Source organism: Labeo rohita, chromosome 8, assembly GCF_022985175.1.
Source record: "Labeo rohita strain BAU-BD-2019 chromosome 8, IGBB_LRoh.1.0, whole genome shotgun sequence".
Lineage (NCBI taxonomy): Eukaryota > Metazoa > Chordata > Actinopteri > Cypriniformes > Cyprinidae > Labeo > Labeo rohita.
Genome location: NC_066876.1, coordinates 30,039,996 through 30,056,028, shown reverse-complemented (window position 1 = coordinate 30,056,028; position 16,033 = coordinate 30,039,996). Strand labels below are relative to the sequence as shown.

General features: G+C 34.6%; 1 protein-coding gene across 1 annotated transcript in view; it reads right to left on the bottom strand.

Annotated features, from left to right (window-relative positions):
- The window catches only part of plxna3 (plexin A3), a 209,301-nt gene that overhangs the window by 177,428 nt on the left and 15,840 nt on the right, over positions 1-16,033 (bottom strand). The window contains exon 3 of the mRNA XM_051117011.1: positions 13,518-13,700. Within this exon, the coding sequence (XP_050972968.1) occupies positions 13,518-13,700 (183 nt within the window). The remainder of the gene's footprint in view (positions 1-13,517; positions 13,701-16,033) is intronic.

Genomic DNA, 16,033 nt, shown 5'->3' with positions numbered 1-16,033 from the left:
TGAACCCTTTGTGAGCATAAGAGACTTCTTTCAAAAGATAAACATTTAAAAAAAAAAAAAAAAAAAAAAAAAAATTACGAACCTTAAACTTGAACAATATTATTTACAAAATAGTAAAATATATTCATAGAAATATTAATATAATCATTGTTTTCTAATATTATTTCTATCTTGTTTTAACTGAAGTAGTACATGATGTGAAGCTTTTTGTATTGGTTTCTAGTTTCCAAAAAAAAAGATACCTTTGATTTATTTACTGGATTATCCATAACAGGCATTGCCACAGGGTTATTTAATATCTAAACCAATTTTTGTTGGATTTCCAGCATAGTGACACACACTGTTAGCTTGATACAAAATGACTCACAGCGTGAAATAAGATTTTGTTCATACCGCCCATTTGTAGTCAACACAGTTCCTGAATCACAGCAAGTCGGGCACTTGCCCAGGGCCTTTACGGCACGCGGCCCCAGACAGGTGCTTAAGAGCTTGCCCTCCTAAACACCCGGCTTCCATTTATGAAATGCTTCTGTCTTGACCTTTAATGAAATTATCAAGCCTCCCATTAAATTATGACACGAGTCGCGAGATAAGAGTCGCATCCGCGCGGCAGGTGGCCCCGACCGGCCTAATCCTACAATACTACACACATAAGCGCTGGTGTTCATTAGCTTGTACCTGCGACAGCCGGGGCGCAGAGGTAAAGTGATTACTGCCAATGTGTGGACATACACCGGTGCAAATGATGCTGACAGAGTCCAGCAGCTGAACTGAGCGCCACTGGGTCATTTCTGTTCTGCGGTACCTGACGATGTCACCTTCAGGACGATGATATCAGTAAAGAACAAGAGAATTTGGTTAAAGAACTAGAAAATTTCAGTCAAATACTAACAGCAAGAAAAGTGTTATTGAGGACCCAGAACCTCATAAATATTCAATATTAAAGGAGAAGTCCACTTCCAGAACAACAATTTACAAATAATGTACTCACCCCCTTGTCATCCAAGATGTTAATGTCTTTCTGTCTTCAGTCGTGAAAAAATTATGGTTTTTGAGGAAAGCATTTCAGGATTTTTCTCCACATAATGGACTTCATTGGTGCCCCGATTTTTAACTTCTAAAATGTAGTTTAAATGCAGCTTCAAAGGGCTCTAAACGATCCCAGCCAAGGAAGAAGTGTCTTATCTAGCGAAACGATCGGCCATTTTTTTTTTGTTTGTTTTTTTTTTTTGTTTTTTTCAAAAAATAAAATTTTTTATACTTTTTAAGCGCAAAAGCTTGTGTAGCACAGGCTCTGAGATGTGCGTCCACGACACTACAAATCACATCTTCTGTGTAGAGTATGGCGAAAAACATCTCAATTTCTCCTACAACTTCAGAATGGTCCGACATCATTGTACCTTTTTGTTTGTAAACAGCGTTTGACTTGCACTTTCTTAGTCTTTGCGCGTTCGCTTTGTAAACACTGGGTCTGTAGTTCCGCGTGACCTTTCGACGTGATTCAAAAGTACGTAGTGTCGTGAACGCGCATCCAAGAACCTGTGCTACACGAGTTTTGCGCTTAAGTAAACACATTTTTATTTTCTGAAAAAAAATGACCAATCGTTTTGCTAGATAAGACCCATCTTCCTCGGCTGGGATCATTTAGAGCCCTTTGAAGCTGCATTTAAACTACATTTTGGAAGTTCAAAATCCGGGTTCAAAGTCTATTATAATGGAGAAAAATCCTGAAACGTTTTCCTCAAAAACCATAATTTCTTCATGACTGAAGAAAGAAAGACATAAACATCTTGGATGACAAGGGGGTGAGTACATTTTTTGTGAATTGTTGTTCTGAAAGTGGACTTCTCCTTTAACAATTTTCTTTTTTTTTTTTTTAAAGAAAGAAAGAAAGAAAGAAAAGAAAGAAAGAAAGAAAGAAAGAAAGAAAGAAAGAAAGAAAGAAAGAAAGAAAGAGAAAATAGTTAAGAATGTTTAGGGGAAAAAAGAAAGAATTTTGAATATTTCTCAACAAATTGCTTAATACATTTTAAAAAAGCATACTACCAAGGACGTGACAAATGGCAACTATATTGAGTAATTTAAAAATCATCTTTCCATATTCTACAATATCTAAATAGCTAATATTTAAAAAATACTTCATTATTTATTTAAAAAACAATGTTATTTTTGTCTTTATATTATAGTATTTATAAATAAATTAGCTTGACTTGTGTTTAGTTTTCTATTTTTAATTGTAATTAATTTTTTAGCAATTTTATGTACTTTTGTCATTTTTTGTCTTTAATTTATTTTTTAGATTTTATTGATTTTATTTATTTTTATTCTCTCAGTTTAGTTTTAGTAAATGTAGTACTTTATTATTAGTAGTGTGTTATATAGTGTGATTTATTATTTAGAATTCATATAGAATTTATTTTAATATTCATTTTATTTTGTTATTTTAGTATTATTTATAAACTTACAGGAAATAATATTTTAATTTTTTAAATATATTTTTATATTTTCAGTTAATTTCGATTTCAGTTAATTTTTAGTTATTGTATGTGCATTTGACATTTTAATCATATTCTGCTTTATGAATTTTGCTTTAATTTATTTCAGTTTATTTTTAGTAATTTTAGTACTTTATTATTATTATTATTATTATTATTATTATTATTATTATTATTATTATTATTATTATTATTATTATTATCATCATCATCATCATCATCATCATATTATTATTATTATTATTATTATTATTATTATATGGCTATATGATATTATATAATTTAAGTTTATAATAACACCAATTATTATTATTATTATTATTATTATTATTATTATTATTATTATTATTATGCTGAAATTAAGCAAAATATGATAATTTATTTTTACAATAATTTCTGCATAATAATAATAATAAGTACTATTATTATTATTGTCATCATTATGCTGACATTTACAATAATTATTATTATTATGAATATTAGTACCATGTCTACATGGTATTATGTCGTTTAAGTTTAATAATAATAATAATAATAATAATAATTTTAGAATAGCTATTATTATTATTATTATGTTGAAATTATTTCAAATATAATAATAATAATAAATATTTTAAATAACTTCAGCATAATAATAATAATAATAATAATAATAAAAAAAATATGTACAATAGTTTCAGCATATTACTATTATTATTCTTGTTGTTATTATTGTTATTATTACTATTATTATTATTATTAAAGAAAATAACCAATAAATTAATATACTATTCAACATCTTAAGGTATATAATGTTTGGAATATGAAAATGTAGTGTACAACAAATACAACCCAGCAAGTTGTATTGTAAGGTATAGTTAGGTATAGTTAAGCCATCGTAAAATCACTGTAGTCAAAAACACATAAATCCAAATGTCTTCACTGACATCTCGCAGGAAGCATTTCACGTGGATACAGCAGGAAAATGTACCCGCTAGCTCTTTTATGAAAGTCTAAATTTGTATTTATAGGCCGAGGCACTTGACCCACGTTTATTGACATAAGTTTCCATTACACACCGAACCAGAATCCCGTCCTAAATCACACTGAGATCAAAAGCAGCCAATGTTAGTAAGAATAGAAGTGCAGGTTTACCTCACGCTTGGATGTGATGCAGTACAGTATTATAATGCCAGACACAATTACAGTGTAACACTGACTCAGATAAAGCACAATCCAAACAGGCCCAAACAGAGCTTGACGTTTATAGGTCTTCAGAACTGAATCAGACAAAATGTCAAAATTAAACAGCAGTTTCTAATAAATCCAGTGACATTTCAAATGACATTTTTAGCCAGGTAAAAGACTTGGAATCAATAGACTCCAGTAGCCTAAAACAATCATTAATTAAAAGAAACCGGCACCACAACGTCTGAAAAACAAAAGCAAGAAGTGGATGAGGTGGATGTACAGTAAAATCAGTAACAAAACTTTAAAGTCTCAGATATTTTAAAAAAAATAAAATGGCATCCCATTGCTTGTGATTTTATCATACTAAATAATCATTAAGCACACTAATACCTTAAATGTAGTAAAAATTATTTTAACACTGCCTCAAGTGGCCTCAAGTACTGTTATTACTGCTATTGTTGTGCAAGATGCTGTTCCCCCATGTGCGACCACTGCTAATCAAAAGAGCGTTTCCCAACCAGTTAGCACTTTGTTAAGCTGTTAACTTGCTCATTGAAAGTACAAAGGAACATGATCAATTGCACCAATTTTTGCATCTCTACTATAATGTGATGCGTAATTTTAAAGACTTACTTTAAGGGATAGTTCACCCAAAAATGAAAATTCTGTCATTAATTAATCATTAACTACTAATAAAGCTGAAATAAAATATAAATTAGATGCAAAACATAAAATTAAAAATTAAATTCTTAAAAACTAAACTGGAATCAAAATAAGTCAAAGCTACATAGAAATATAAATAATATAAATAATAGAAAAAATAGAAATGATAGGGGAAAAAAAAAGACAAAACCACCTAAAACTAACTAAAATTTAATTAATGTAAAAATGTAATTAATTAAATATATTAATAAACACTATAGTAGTATCTTCATAACACTATAAAACACTGTTTTAAATAAATAATTATTAATAAAAAGTATTCTTCGACCAAACAGGCTTTTTACAGTTGCCAAACAATGGCAAGTGTGTGTAAATCTTCATTTTTGCAACATGCCAAGCCATCCATCTTATAGCAGACCCTCAGAACTGACAGCTTCCTACATCAGATCTTAAAAAGGTTTTTAGTAATTGATGATCTGCTAAATGCAAGTGAACACACTTACGGTGGCCTAAAAAGCTGCATCAAAAATTGAAAAGCAGTAAATTTAGCAAGTGCTCAGATGGTCCAAACACGTCAAGATGAGCGCTCAGTGGCGTCGAGAAATCATCTAGCGGTTTCTGTCTGTCGCCGCTCCACCGAGGACAGCAACACATCTGTTACCCAGGTAGAAAACAGTCGTCTAATTAAAGGAGTGGAGCGAAACTTCAACTCCAACACTCTCCCGGCTTCGTTCTTAATGACACAGGGCTTTGTTATCAAGCGGTTGTAATGCGTTTCAGGTCGACGCTCCCGCAGTGCAGCCCGGCCCGAGATTCGACGCATCCCTCCCCGCCTCGTTCCGTGACAGCGGATTTACGGCAAACAGATTTAGCCATGATCAAACGTGGCTGAGGGCCGAGCCGCTCGTAAATCAGCCTCCCGGCCATTTCCACGCCCGCGCCTCGCTCTTCTGCTGATTTACGCCGGTAAATTAGCTCCAATTTCCAGCCCAATCGCACTTGGATTTGAATAGAGCAAAAATGAGGCACAAAATGGCCGATGGAGTGGTCAGTTTTGACCTTTCGGATACGTGCCGGATTCGGGCTGCTTTCTGAAGCCTCCATCCGCTCGAGACAAAGATGCTAACATGGCGAAATATAAAAGCTGAGAGGAAAAAAGGCAGGTGATGATGAAGAAGAAATTAAAATACTTGCAGCTCATGCATGATTATGAGGATTAGAGTGACTCAGTTGATGGTGCTCATAAGAAAAACCAGCAGTATTGTGTGAGCCGCGGCACACGGTTGCGGTGAAGCACGGGGATTTGACGCTTTTTAAAAGGCATTAATCAATTTGAACACTGCGACAGGGACACTAATCTGCCGGATTCAATCATGTATCATACGTCTAAGACTGGGTGCAGAATGAGAATTTTCACCCTGCCGTATTTATCTTTATAAAACATAAACATGATCACACCGGATCACAGGCGGCATGTGTAATAGGATCCATTTCTTCATTTCAAAACTGCACAATTGCATTTGCAATAGTATGCTAGCATACTAGTATTTCTATACGCATACATATGGGATGTTTCTATATGCATGACAATGCATACTACAATGTGCACTGCAGAAAATACTGTATCCCACAATGCAATGCAGCATTTCAACTGATGAACAACCTCTGTGGCATGTAATTCTTTAAGTCTTTGAGGAAGTCTTTAAGAAGATTGTGACTGTTATTACTGATATTGTTGTGCAAGATCCTGCTTCCCCCCGAGCGGCCGCTGCTAATCAAAAGAGTGTTTCCCAACCAGTTAGCACTTTGTTAAACTGTTAACTAGCTCATTGAAAGCACAAAGGAACATGATCAATTGCACCAATTTTTGCATCTCTACTATAATGTGATGCATAATTTTAAGGACTTACTTTAAGGGATAGTTCACCCAAAAATGAAAATTCTGTCATTAATTACTCATTTTTATGTTGTTCTAAACCTGTAAGACCTTCGTTCATCTTTGGAAGACAAATTAAGATTTTTTTGATGAAATCTGAGAGCTTTTTGACCCTGAAGAGACAGCAATGGGTTAAAAGAACATCGTTGAAATAATCCATGTGACACCACATGCGTGTCAGGGCCTCGAACGTGTCAGTTGTGTTGCTGTCTACACAGGGACAGAAAGCTCTTGGATTACGGGTCTTACGGGTTTGGAAGGACACAAGGGCAAGTAATTTATGACAGGATTTTTATTTTTGAGTGAACCATCCCTCCACAATTTTAATTTTGATTCAGACTGCCAATAGACATTTGTACACAAAATTATTAAAAAAAGCTAAATATTTCTATTTTCATGATGATGACTGGACTTCCTGAAATAAACATGCAATCAGGTAACATGATCTTTGATGATGATCTTTTCTAAACAACCCCATTATAGCTTCCCAAAGGGTAAATTTCAACATCATTTTTGAGAACTATTGACCTAGAGAGTCCAGAGAATTGAAACTTGATTGTGCATATGTGGGAAGAAAAAAAAAAAAAAAAAGTGCACACCCTTGCAAATGCAATATCACCCCACAATGGCTGATTTCTTTTGAATTTCTCACAGACCATTGGGAGCCGTGAGGCCCACCAAACAGGCCCACCAAGTTTCGTTCCAATCGGCCTCCGTTACCCTTGTCTAATAGGTGCTCAAAATTCATTGTCCTTATAGACATCTGTGGCACCAAGTGGCCAAGCTCCACGATTTGTTTTCCGGTAACCTCACATTGAGCTCTTACATGAGTGTTCTGATTCTGGTTCATTCCATTCAGGATTTCTAGGCAAAAACCTAGAACTAGTTTGCAAAAGTAGGAAAAATTTTGCCAAGCTAACGACTGAATCCGAGGCATGTGTTTTGTCTGGCGTGAGCCAAGGATTCCAACGACACAAGACACTTGAGTCTGCGACTGACGATTTAGGAGTTATAAGTGATTTCGTACTTTTAATTGCTGTAGCGCCCCCGGCAGGCCGTCTGCCTTGGTCACGCTGTTGGCAGTGAAAGTACTACCATCCCTCCAAGTTTCAAGACGCTACAGCTCATGATTTGGTCTGCATGATCAGATTGCTGATCCATGGCCATTCTAACAATTACAATAGGGTTATATAAAAAACACATTCGGTTTGAAGACAAAATGCTCTACAAACTTTATAGTTAATAGCAGCCAATGATCTGAGTGAATTATTTAGTCACAAGACTCCAAATGTGACTTTTAACATGCATTTTCTAGAAATAAATGTATTCTTATCAGATTCCGTGCATGTTTTTTCTACCCACTTTTTATTCAATTTGATGCATTTGTGCAAAATTTAAGTTTTTTTTTTTTTTTGGAAGGAAACCTAGCTCATGTGGCACACAATAACTTGAAATGTTTACATCAGAATAATTCTGTCTTCATTTACTATTTTTACTAAACAGCAGGGAGTAATGAGTAAATATAGAACTTGTACTCCATTCCAAACACAGTCAATGACTTCCTCTTTTTGTGAATACAGGAAACACAAGGTCGATGGAACGAGAGGTCAGCACAGGATGGGCCATTTTGGTGATATACTACAGCTACCTTGAGATCCTTTTAGCCCCTAAATAGACTGTACAATAAACCAACATAAAAGCACCCGATTAAGGATTCAATGGCAGACACGTACATCCATTTGTGCATGCAACACAATGATATACACGCACATGTTCACCCACACCGCCGGCTCAGCAAAGGTGTGCCATAAAAAAAATAACCTGACAACCTTGGGTTTATTTCCCAGTGGTCAGATTATCTCCTGGCCGTTTCTGCTAAGGTTGAGACTGCAGAATCCTCCGGCAGCCCCGCGGCTCTGTGACCGGCATGTGAACAGCACAGGTGCAGGGGAAAATAGCTGGCTGTATTTATTTTCATTTGCCTTTGCACTTGCTAAATATCTCGGTCGGCCGGAAATGGTGCCAGGCTACCGGTTTAAACACTCAGTTGTAAAAGTACAACAGGAGGGAGAGCATTCCTGCTAGACCAGACATGGATTACTGCAGTCGAAAGCCACAGGCACAAATGCTGCATGGGTTTTATATGGGTGGGATGTAAAACTAGATCTTTATATGATAAGGAGAAATATAAGGTGAAAAATTAGAAGAAAGGAGCAATGCTGCCATGATGCTAGACCATTATAACCAGAGTTAGAAAGTAAAGGGGGACCAGAGGCAAAAATACCATAGAAAATCATTAAAATGAAAAACTTCCTATGGAATGGTAAATGTTGGGGCAAAAAAATGCCTTCGTATGAGTTTCTGTTTTTTTATTTATTAAATATCACTGGTAATAGCCAGAATGTGAGAATGCGTTTATAAAGTAATTACACATAAAATTAATACAAGAGTTTATGATTAAATAAATAAATACCCCTTAAAATTAAACATTAGTAGTAGTAGTAGTAGTAGTAGTAGTAGTAGTATTTTTTTTTTAACCAACTAGAATAAATGTTACATATTTGACATAAAAAGGAATGTTACGGTATATATTTTGCATGGTTAGGAAATAAATAAGTAAATAAACAAACAAAGCCCCTGAAATTCAAAATTTTAAGTCAAAGAAATGCCCCTAAATAAGTGTCAAGGTTTTTTAATGATTAAATATTACTGGTAAATGACATATATAATAAATAAAATGAAAATGAAATGAAAATAATGAAATGAAATGAAAATAAATAAATAAATACCCCTTAAATTATAAATGTTGCTATATATATATATATATATATATATATATATATATATATATACATAATTATTGAGAATAAATAAATAAATAAATAAATAAATAAATAGTGCACACATGCCCCTAAAATTAAAAAAAAAAAAAAGAATAAATACCTACAATTGACAACAGTAGTTGCTAACCAATAGTAATGTGCACCGAAAGAATGTCAAGCAAGCTAAACAGGAAATAAAGACAAAGTTTATTTACTGGCAAACTTTCAAAAGACAACAAGTCTCTATGATAATACTACGGTTTGATTCACTCAGTTAAGTTCATTGCCCATCAAGTAAAAACCACAGGTTTGAATGTTTAGAAAGTATAAACAAATCTCCTCAATAAGACACACAACTTGAGGTATTATTCACTTATGTAGCACAAACAGCGTAGGGTACTTTAAGAGACAAAGTTTCGCATTACTAAGCATTAGCAAATGTAATAGCCAATTAAAGCTATGCTAAAAAGCCTCTTTTATAGGCAGGACGATTCAGAGAAACTAGAATGTAACAAAACTCTCCAGTATTTTGTCTCCAGGAGTCAAAACGACTCGACTTGCAGCCAACTAGGGACAGGAAGCACTAAAGACTCATGGGTGATTTCCGTACAGCTTGAGAAAAGCGGCTTGCTGTCTCTTTTCTCCTGCCAAAACAAACAAGCCATTGCAAGGAGAGATATGGAGCAATTACCCAGCCTCCTCCTGTATTCTCTACACCACATTATAGCAGGTAGACCAACACTCTGAAAACCACTGTACACAATCACCACAACGGGCCTTTCGGAGAGCGTTTACAGAGAGATAAATGATGCTTTTTGTGGCTAAATGAGTTATATGCAATCATCTATTCATATGCCAATGAAAGACTAGAAACGTCAAGAAAGAAAAGCTACCATGTCCAAACACAAGGCTGTTTTGGTAACTAGTATGTTTACGGGAAGTGGATAAGCAAAAATTCATTGAAATACAAGAAATATTTGTACATAATTTAGCTCACACACAAAAAAAATATCACACAATCTTACAAATTTCTTATGACTGTGAAAAAGAACCAGTACATAGAAGTAATTTGCTCATGAATCTAAACAGAGACTAAACAGCATGTTTTTTTTCTGCATGTAGCTCAACAGAAAACTAGAAAAATAATAATATATAATAATAAAAAAAAAAAAAAAATAATAATAATAATAATAATAATAATAATATATACACTACCGTTCAAAAGTTTGGGGTCAGTAAGACTTGTAATAGTCTTTAAAGAAGTCTCTTATGCTCATCAAGGCTGCATTTATTTGATTAAAAATATAGAAAAAAAACAGTAATATTGCAAAATGTTTTTACAATATAAAATAATGTTTTTTATTTTAACATACTTTAAAATAGAATTTACTCCTGTGATGAAAAGCTGAATTTTTATCAGCTGTTACTCCAGTCTTAAGTGTCACATGATCCTTCAGAAATCATTCTAATATGCAGATTTATTACTAGAATGATCAATGTTGGATAATATCAACAGTTGTGCTGCCAAATATTTTTTGGAACCTGTGATTTTTTTTTTCAGGATTCTTTCATGAATAACAAGTTTAAAAAGTACAGTGTTTATTCAAAATATAAATATTTTATAACAATGTATATTATTTATTATTAACTTTTAATAAACTTTTAATTATTAACTTAATACATCCTTGGTTAATAAAAGTATTAATTTCTTAAAAAAAAAAAAGAAAAAAAAAGAAACAATAAAAATGTACTGACCCCAAACTTTTGAACAGTAGTGTATATACACACATATACACACATACATATATAAACCAACCCCAAATGAATGGTAGTGCACTAGCTAATAGTTTTCACTAAAAGAAAAGAAAAGGAAATAATAGGAATATATCAAGTTTTTGCTCTACATTTGAACCACTTTTTGGTCACGGTTAAACATTTAACTGGTTGATCAGTAAGTAAATTGTAAAACTGATACTTTTAGTTCCTTATATGAATTCTCTTTGTTTGTTTCATTAAAAAAAAAAAAAAAAAAAACAGAAGTGATGCAACCAGTAATCTAGACACATCTTAAACATCTGGATGTTTTTGCTTGTCTAACTATAATGAGGAAATTTCAGTTTTCCCTAGAACATGAGCAAAAGCCATCCACACTTCCTCCACATCTCCTGTTTATGCAGGAACAAACAGTACATATATGAAATCATAACTACCAGCCTCCAAGCGAGCCTCTGCCTAACACCGACCAGATTCGTACACAAACCATTTATCATTTCATCCTGACAGAATGTTTGCAAGAAAATACAAACATTACGATTTCCCCACATCTCTGTTTATTGTGATTTGCGGTCAATACGAAGGCCATATGGGTGAGGGAGCGTTTCTGTAACATCATATAATCTGCAACAACAAACAGAGCTGCTTATTATCAGCACGACCACAAGCGGCGTACTCTGTTTATTAACGAAGGACAATCACAGCCAAGAACTCGAATTCAATCTCCGGATGTATCCAAACAGTTTGATCTGCAGCGATCGCACCGGGCCTTCGAGAGGTATATCAGGACATGTTTAGACACGAATGCCCGTAAATAATCCCAAACAGGACGGCTCCCACAGGACTGGCCCCTGCTCGCTCATTCCGATAGCAGAATGGATGCGATCGCATTTATATTCTCCAGCTGGGCGCTGGAGCGGCGGCCGCACACAAAACTGTAGCATATTTTCCTCCCCATCTACCTCATTTTTAATTATGATGTCTGCCGAGAAAGAGCCAAGTCAGCTTCTCATCGGCCTCACATCTAATCTAATTCCTTTAATTCTCTCAATGAGCTGTAACTTAGAGCCGTCGCGAATAAAAGTTCCTCACGATGACCTAATGTAGGGCACGTTTCAGGCCGGGCGGCTGCTGAGTAATGTTAAACTTTAATGCCGACTGGGTTTCACTCTCTCTCTCTTTTCATACACAGCTTGAACTATTTACGACCGGCCGAAAAAACGACTCCACCCTCACTCTTTGGCTCCCTTGAGATGTAGTGTGCATATAAGGGCCGAAATGCTAGCTATGAACGAGTCAAGCTGTTGTTTGAGGGGGAAAAAAAATGTAGTAACTTCTGTGGAGAATCATCATAAACTCACCAGCGGGCATATTATTCTTTAAACATCCCCAGCTGTTGCCTGCTCCGGTCTGGATGACTGAGTCACAAGGTGGTGTTTTTATTACGGCTTTGTTGGTGGTTGGTATACGTGTTGGAATGAAGGCAAACAGTCCTTTCTTTAGGTTGCAGTTCAGATCCAGTCCAACGGCTAATTGGTTAATTCAAGATTGTATAATTTTAGGCTCACCCTAAACGGACTTGTATTGGGTTAAAAAACAGCCAGGAAGAGCGCAACAGAACACAGGGGTCTTGAGATGAGTGTTAAAAATGTATTTTTAACTTAACGCGCATGGCAGGACGCTCAAAAAAAACTGTGAGGTACGACACAGGAGTCAGAGACGTCAGTCTGAATGTGTACGGCTGTGAAAACAAACTCACTCTCAGCATGTTAATTAGATCAAAACTAAAATCCAAAATGGTACAATATTAATTTAACCTATTTTTATTTATTTTTCTGTGTGTGCAAGTGTGTTCGATGTTTTTTTTGAGAAGCAAATCAGGATATTAGAAGATCGTGTGACACTGAAGACTGGAGCAATAATACTGAAAATTCAGCTTTGCATCACAGGAATAAAATATATTTTAAAATATATTCAAATAGAAAAAAGTTATTTTAAATTGTAATAACATTTCACAATATTTCCTGTACGTTTGATCAAGTAAATGCAGCCTTGGTGAGCATAAAAGATATTAGAAACATGGGAAAAAAAAAAAAAAAAAAAAAAAAAAACAACCCCAAACTTTTGAACAGCGGTGTACACATAAAACATGCAAACAAAACCAAAGCATTCTACCTCTCTAAATCGAGTCAAAACCTGTGACAAATCCCTAGTTTTTATGTCAACATGAAATCAAAATTGCCCCCATTCAGCTTCTTAATGCTTCTTGTAATTGTGAAAATGTAAAAAACATGCTCAGCATTTGACGAAAAAGAAAAAACCTTTCTCAGCTGATTTCACTAGTTTAAGTCCAACCACTGATCATAGAAAACACAAATCAATTAATTCACTACGGATGAAAGAAGTGTCATTTTATTTTAGAGTGAAAAAAGATATCACACTACAGAAGTAACAACGATTGCACACGCTGTACAGCATCACCGACGGATTGGAAGAATTTGGTAACTGATTAGTCCATCAGTGCACTTCAAATATAACCAAACTCAATCATCACTACAAACTCCCAATCAAGCAACTCCAAGTTAAAACCAAAAGCCCAGCTGTGACAATTTCTTTGTAACAGTCAGCGGTAGAAGACACAGTATGGTTAGATCTTACCTTTTTGAGGTGGCCGCTGCGGGTCCCCACGAACACCACCGAATGACCTCCGTAAGTGTAGGCGGCCACAGACGCCATACCGTCTGTGCGGTCATCAAACAGAGGGGTGCCCTCAATGACCCTCAGTCCTCCAAGAGGTTGGTTCAGAACCAGGCCACAGAAATCATCGCCAATCTGCTTGGGCTACGGGACAAAACGGGAAACAAAGAAGCATAACTAGTTAATGTTCATAAGATTGGTTTTGGTTCATGTTTTAAGTCTGAAATAAGTAATGCGTAAAAACAGTCATTTTATTTTAATATAAATAAAATAAAATAAAGTAATTTAATAAAAAAATAAAATATTTTTTTTTTCCTAAATAAATATTTTTTCCTAAACAAATAATTAAAAAAAAAAAAATAAATATAAAACAATAAAATATTCAGAACTATCAGAAACAACTATACAACAACACTGTTAGCAAATCTGTTGCAGTGATTAAAAACAAAAAAAAACTCAAAATAAAAATAAATAAAAAACAAACAAACAAAATAAATAAATAAAAATAAAATACAATTAATTAAACACTAAATAAAAATAACTACATGATAGGGTTAGCAATTCAGTTACAGTGATTTTTAGAAATAGCTGTAAATAAAATAAAGTAAAATTCTTAAAATAAAATAAAAAAAAAAAGGTCCCGCTTTCTCACAAAAACTACAACACAAAGCAACAAATAAATAAATGGTATAAAATTAATATAAACTAAATACAAATAACTAAAAATAAAAATTAAATAAAATAATAATTAAATTAAATTTAAATTAAATTAAAAAAGTCTAGCTTTATCACAAAAATTACAAAACAAAACTGCTAAATAAATAAACCACTAAAGGATAGGGTTAGCAATTCTGTTACAGTGATTCTTTAAATAAAACAAATTAAATAAAAAAAAAAAAAAAAAAAAAAAAAAAAAAAAAAAAAAAACATAAAATAACATAAAATAGCATAAAATAAAATAAAATAACATAAAATAACATAAAATAAAATAAAATAAAATAAAATAAAATAAAATAAAATAAAATAAAATAAAATAAAATAAAATAAAATAAAATAAAATAAAAATAAAAATAAAATAAAATAAAAATAAATAGTCCAGCCATCTCATTAATATAAAATAATTACGTTTTGGTGCTTTGAAGAACCTTAACAACCAACACTGAGTAGCCAGCATGATGTCACTGTTTAATAACCTTTGAATCTTTGGGACATTAAAATTCAAGCAAAATGCATAAAGTAAAGACTAATTTGTGAGCCAGATTTCAGGTTAAACATGTGAATGCATTTATATAAATCGCAACACACATCCACACAAGCAAACAAATACCCTGAAGACCCAACAACAGCTTTCTCCAGCTGTTGTCAAATCACAGCATCTCAGACAGGAAATGCCAGCTAATAGATCAGACAGAGAAGAGCCACCCAAACAGAGACTGCAAAAGTGAACCCATGGGGATCAGACCGGGGGCCGGCGCGCGCCGACCGGTGAGACATGACATCATCCTGCAATCTACCTCACTGTCAGAGCTTTATCACTTTAGATGTGCTCTCTTCCGAAAGAGGCACCATTTACCCTTGCAGCGTCTCTGAAAAGCATTATTTCAGCCGATTTTAATGGCCGTCCACTGACACAAAAGGGTAAAAATACACGAAAAAAAAAAAAAAAAAAAAAAAAAAAAAAATCGCTGTATGTCATCTCTCCTTAAAAAAACGTCAGAAGAGTTATTCAAAAATCAATCGCGTTAACTAACATCTGGCCGACTGATGATGTCATCGAGCACCAAACCAGTCTCTCGGTTCATCCCGGAGGTGAACTACTGACTCATTACCAGGTTTCTCAGAGCTCGACGGAAAACACAAAGCTGTTTAATCCCGCTTCCTCTAGACCTCAGCATCCAACGGATCATAAAAACACCAGTAAAGTGCAACGAGAGGTCAGCTTAGCCTGCGGATGAATGACATCAGCTCCAACAGCAAGACGTTTCATGTTTGTCGGTAATGACAAACATGAAGGTGCAACAGCAACAGCTGAATTTTTTGGCACCTTCTGCAAAATTCTTCAAGGCGACGGGCGTCTCGAGAGCGTGCCGTTGAATGATGATTGAGAGGGTGATGTTGGCCGGCTTGTTTTTGTGCATGCATATGAAGGGTAAATGTATTAAACGAAGCATGAGCTCGCGGCAGACACGCACGCTCTCATTATAAGGCGGAGGGCCGTTGCCGTGCATGAGAAAGAGCTAATAATACCCCTGCAGCCGCGGCGCTGGAATCAGGAGCAGATTTGCATCAGTCATGGGGAACCCTGTTGTTGCTCATAAAAACAACCACAGCCACTCCCCCCCAAAGGAACGAGGTCATCGGCACTCGCCATCTTCGCCCCATCTGCTCTGGCTGGGCCGCGAGGTGTTGTGCTATTGTTCCCGGCGCAATTACAGCCGCGGTCGCAAATTGTCCTCTCGTCTGGTTGTCCTCCAGGC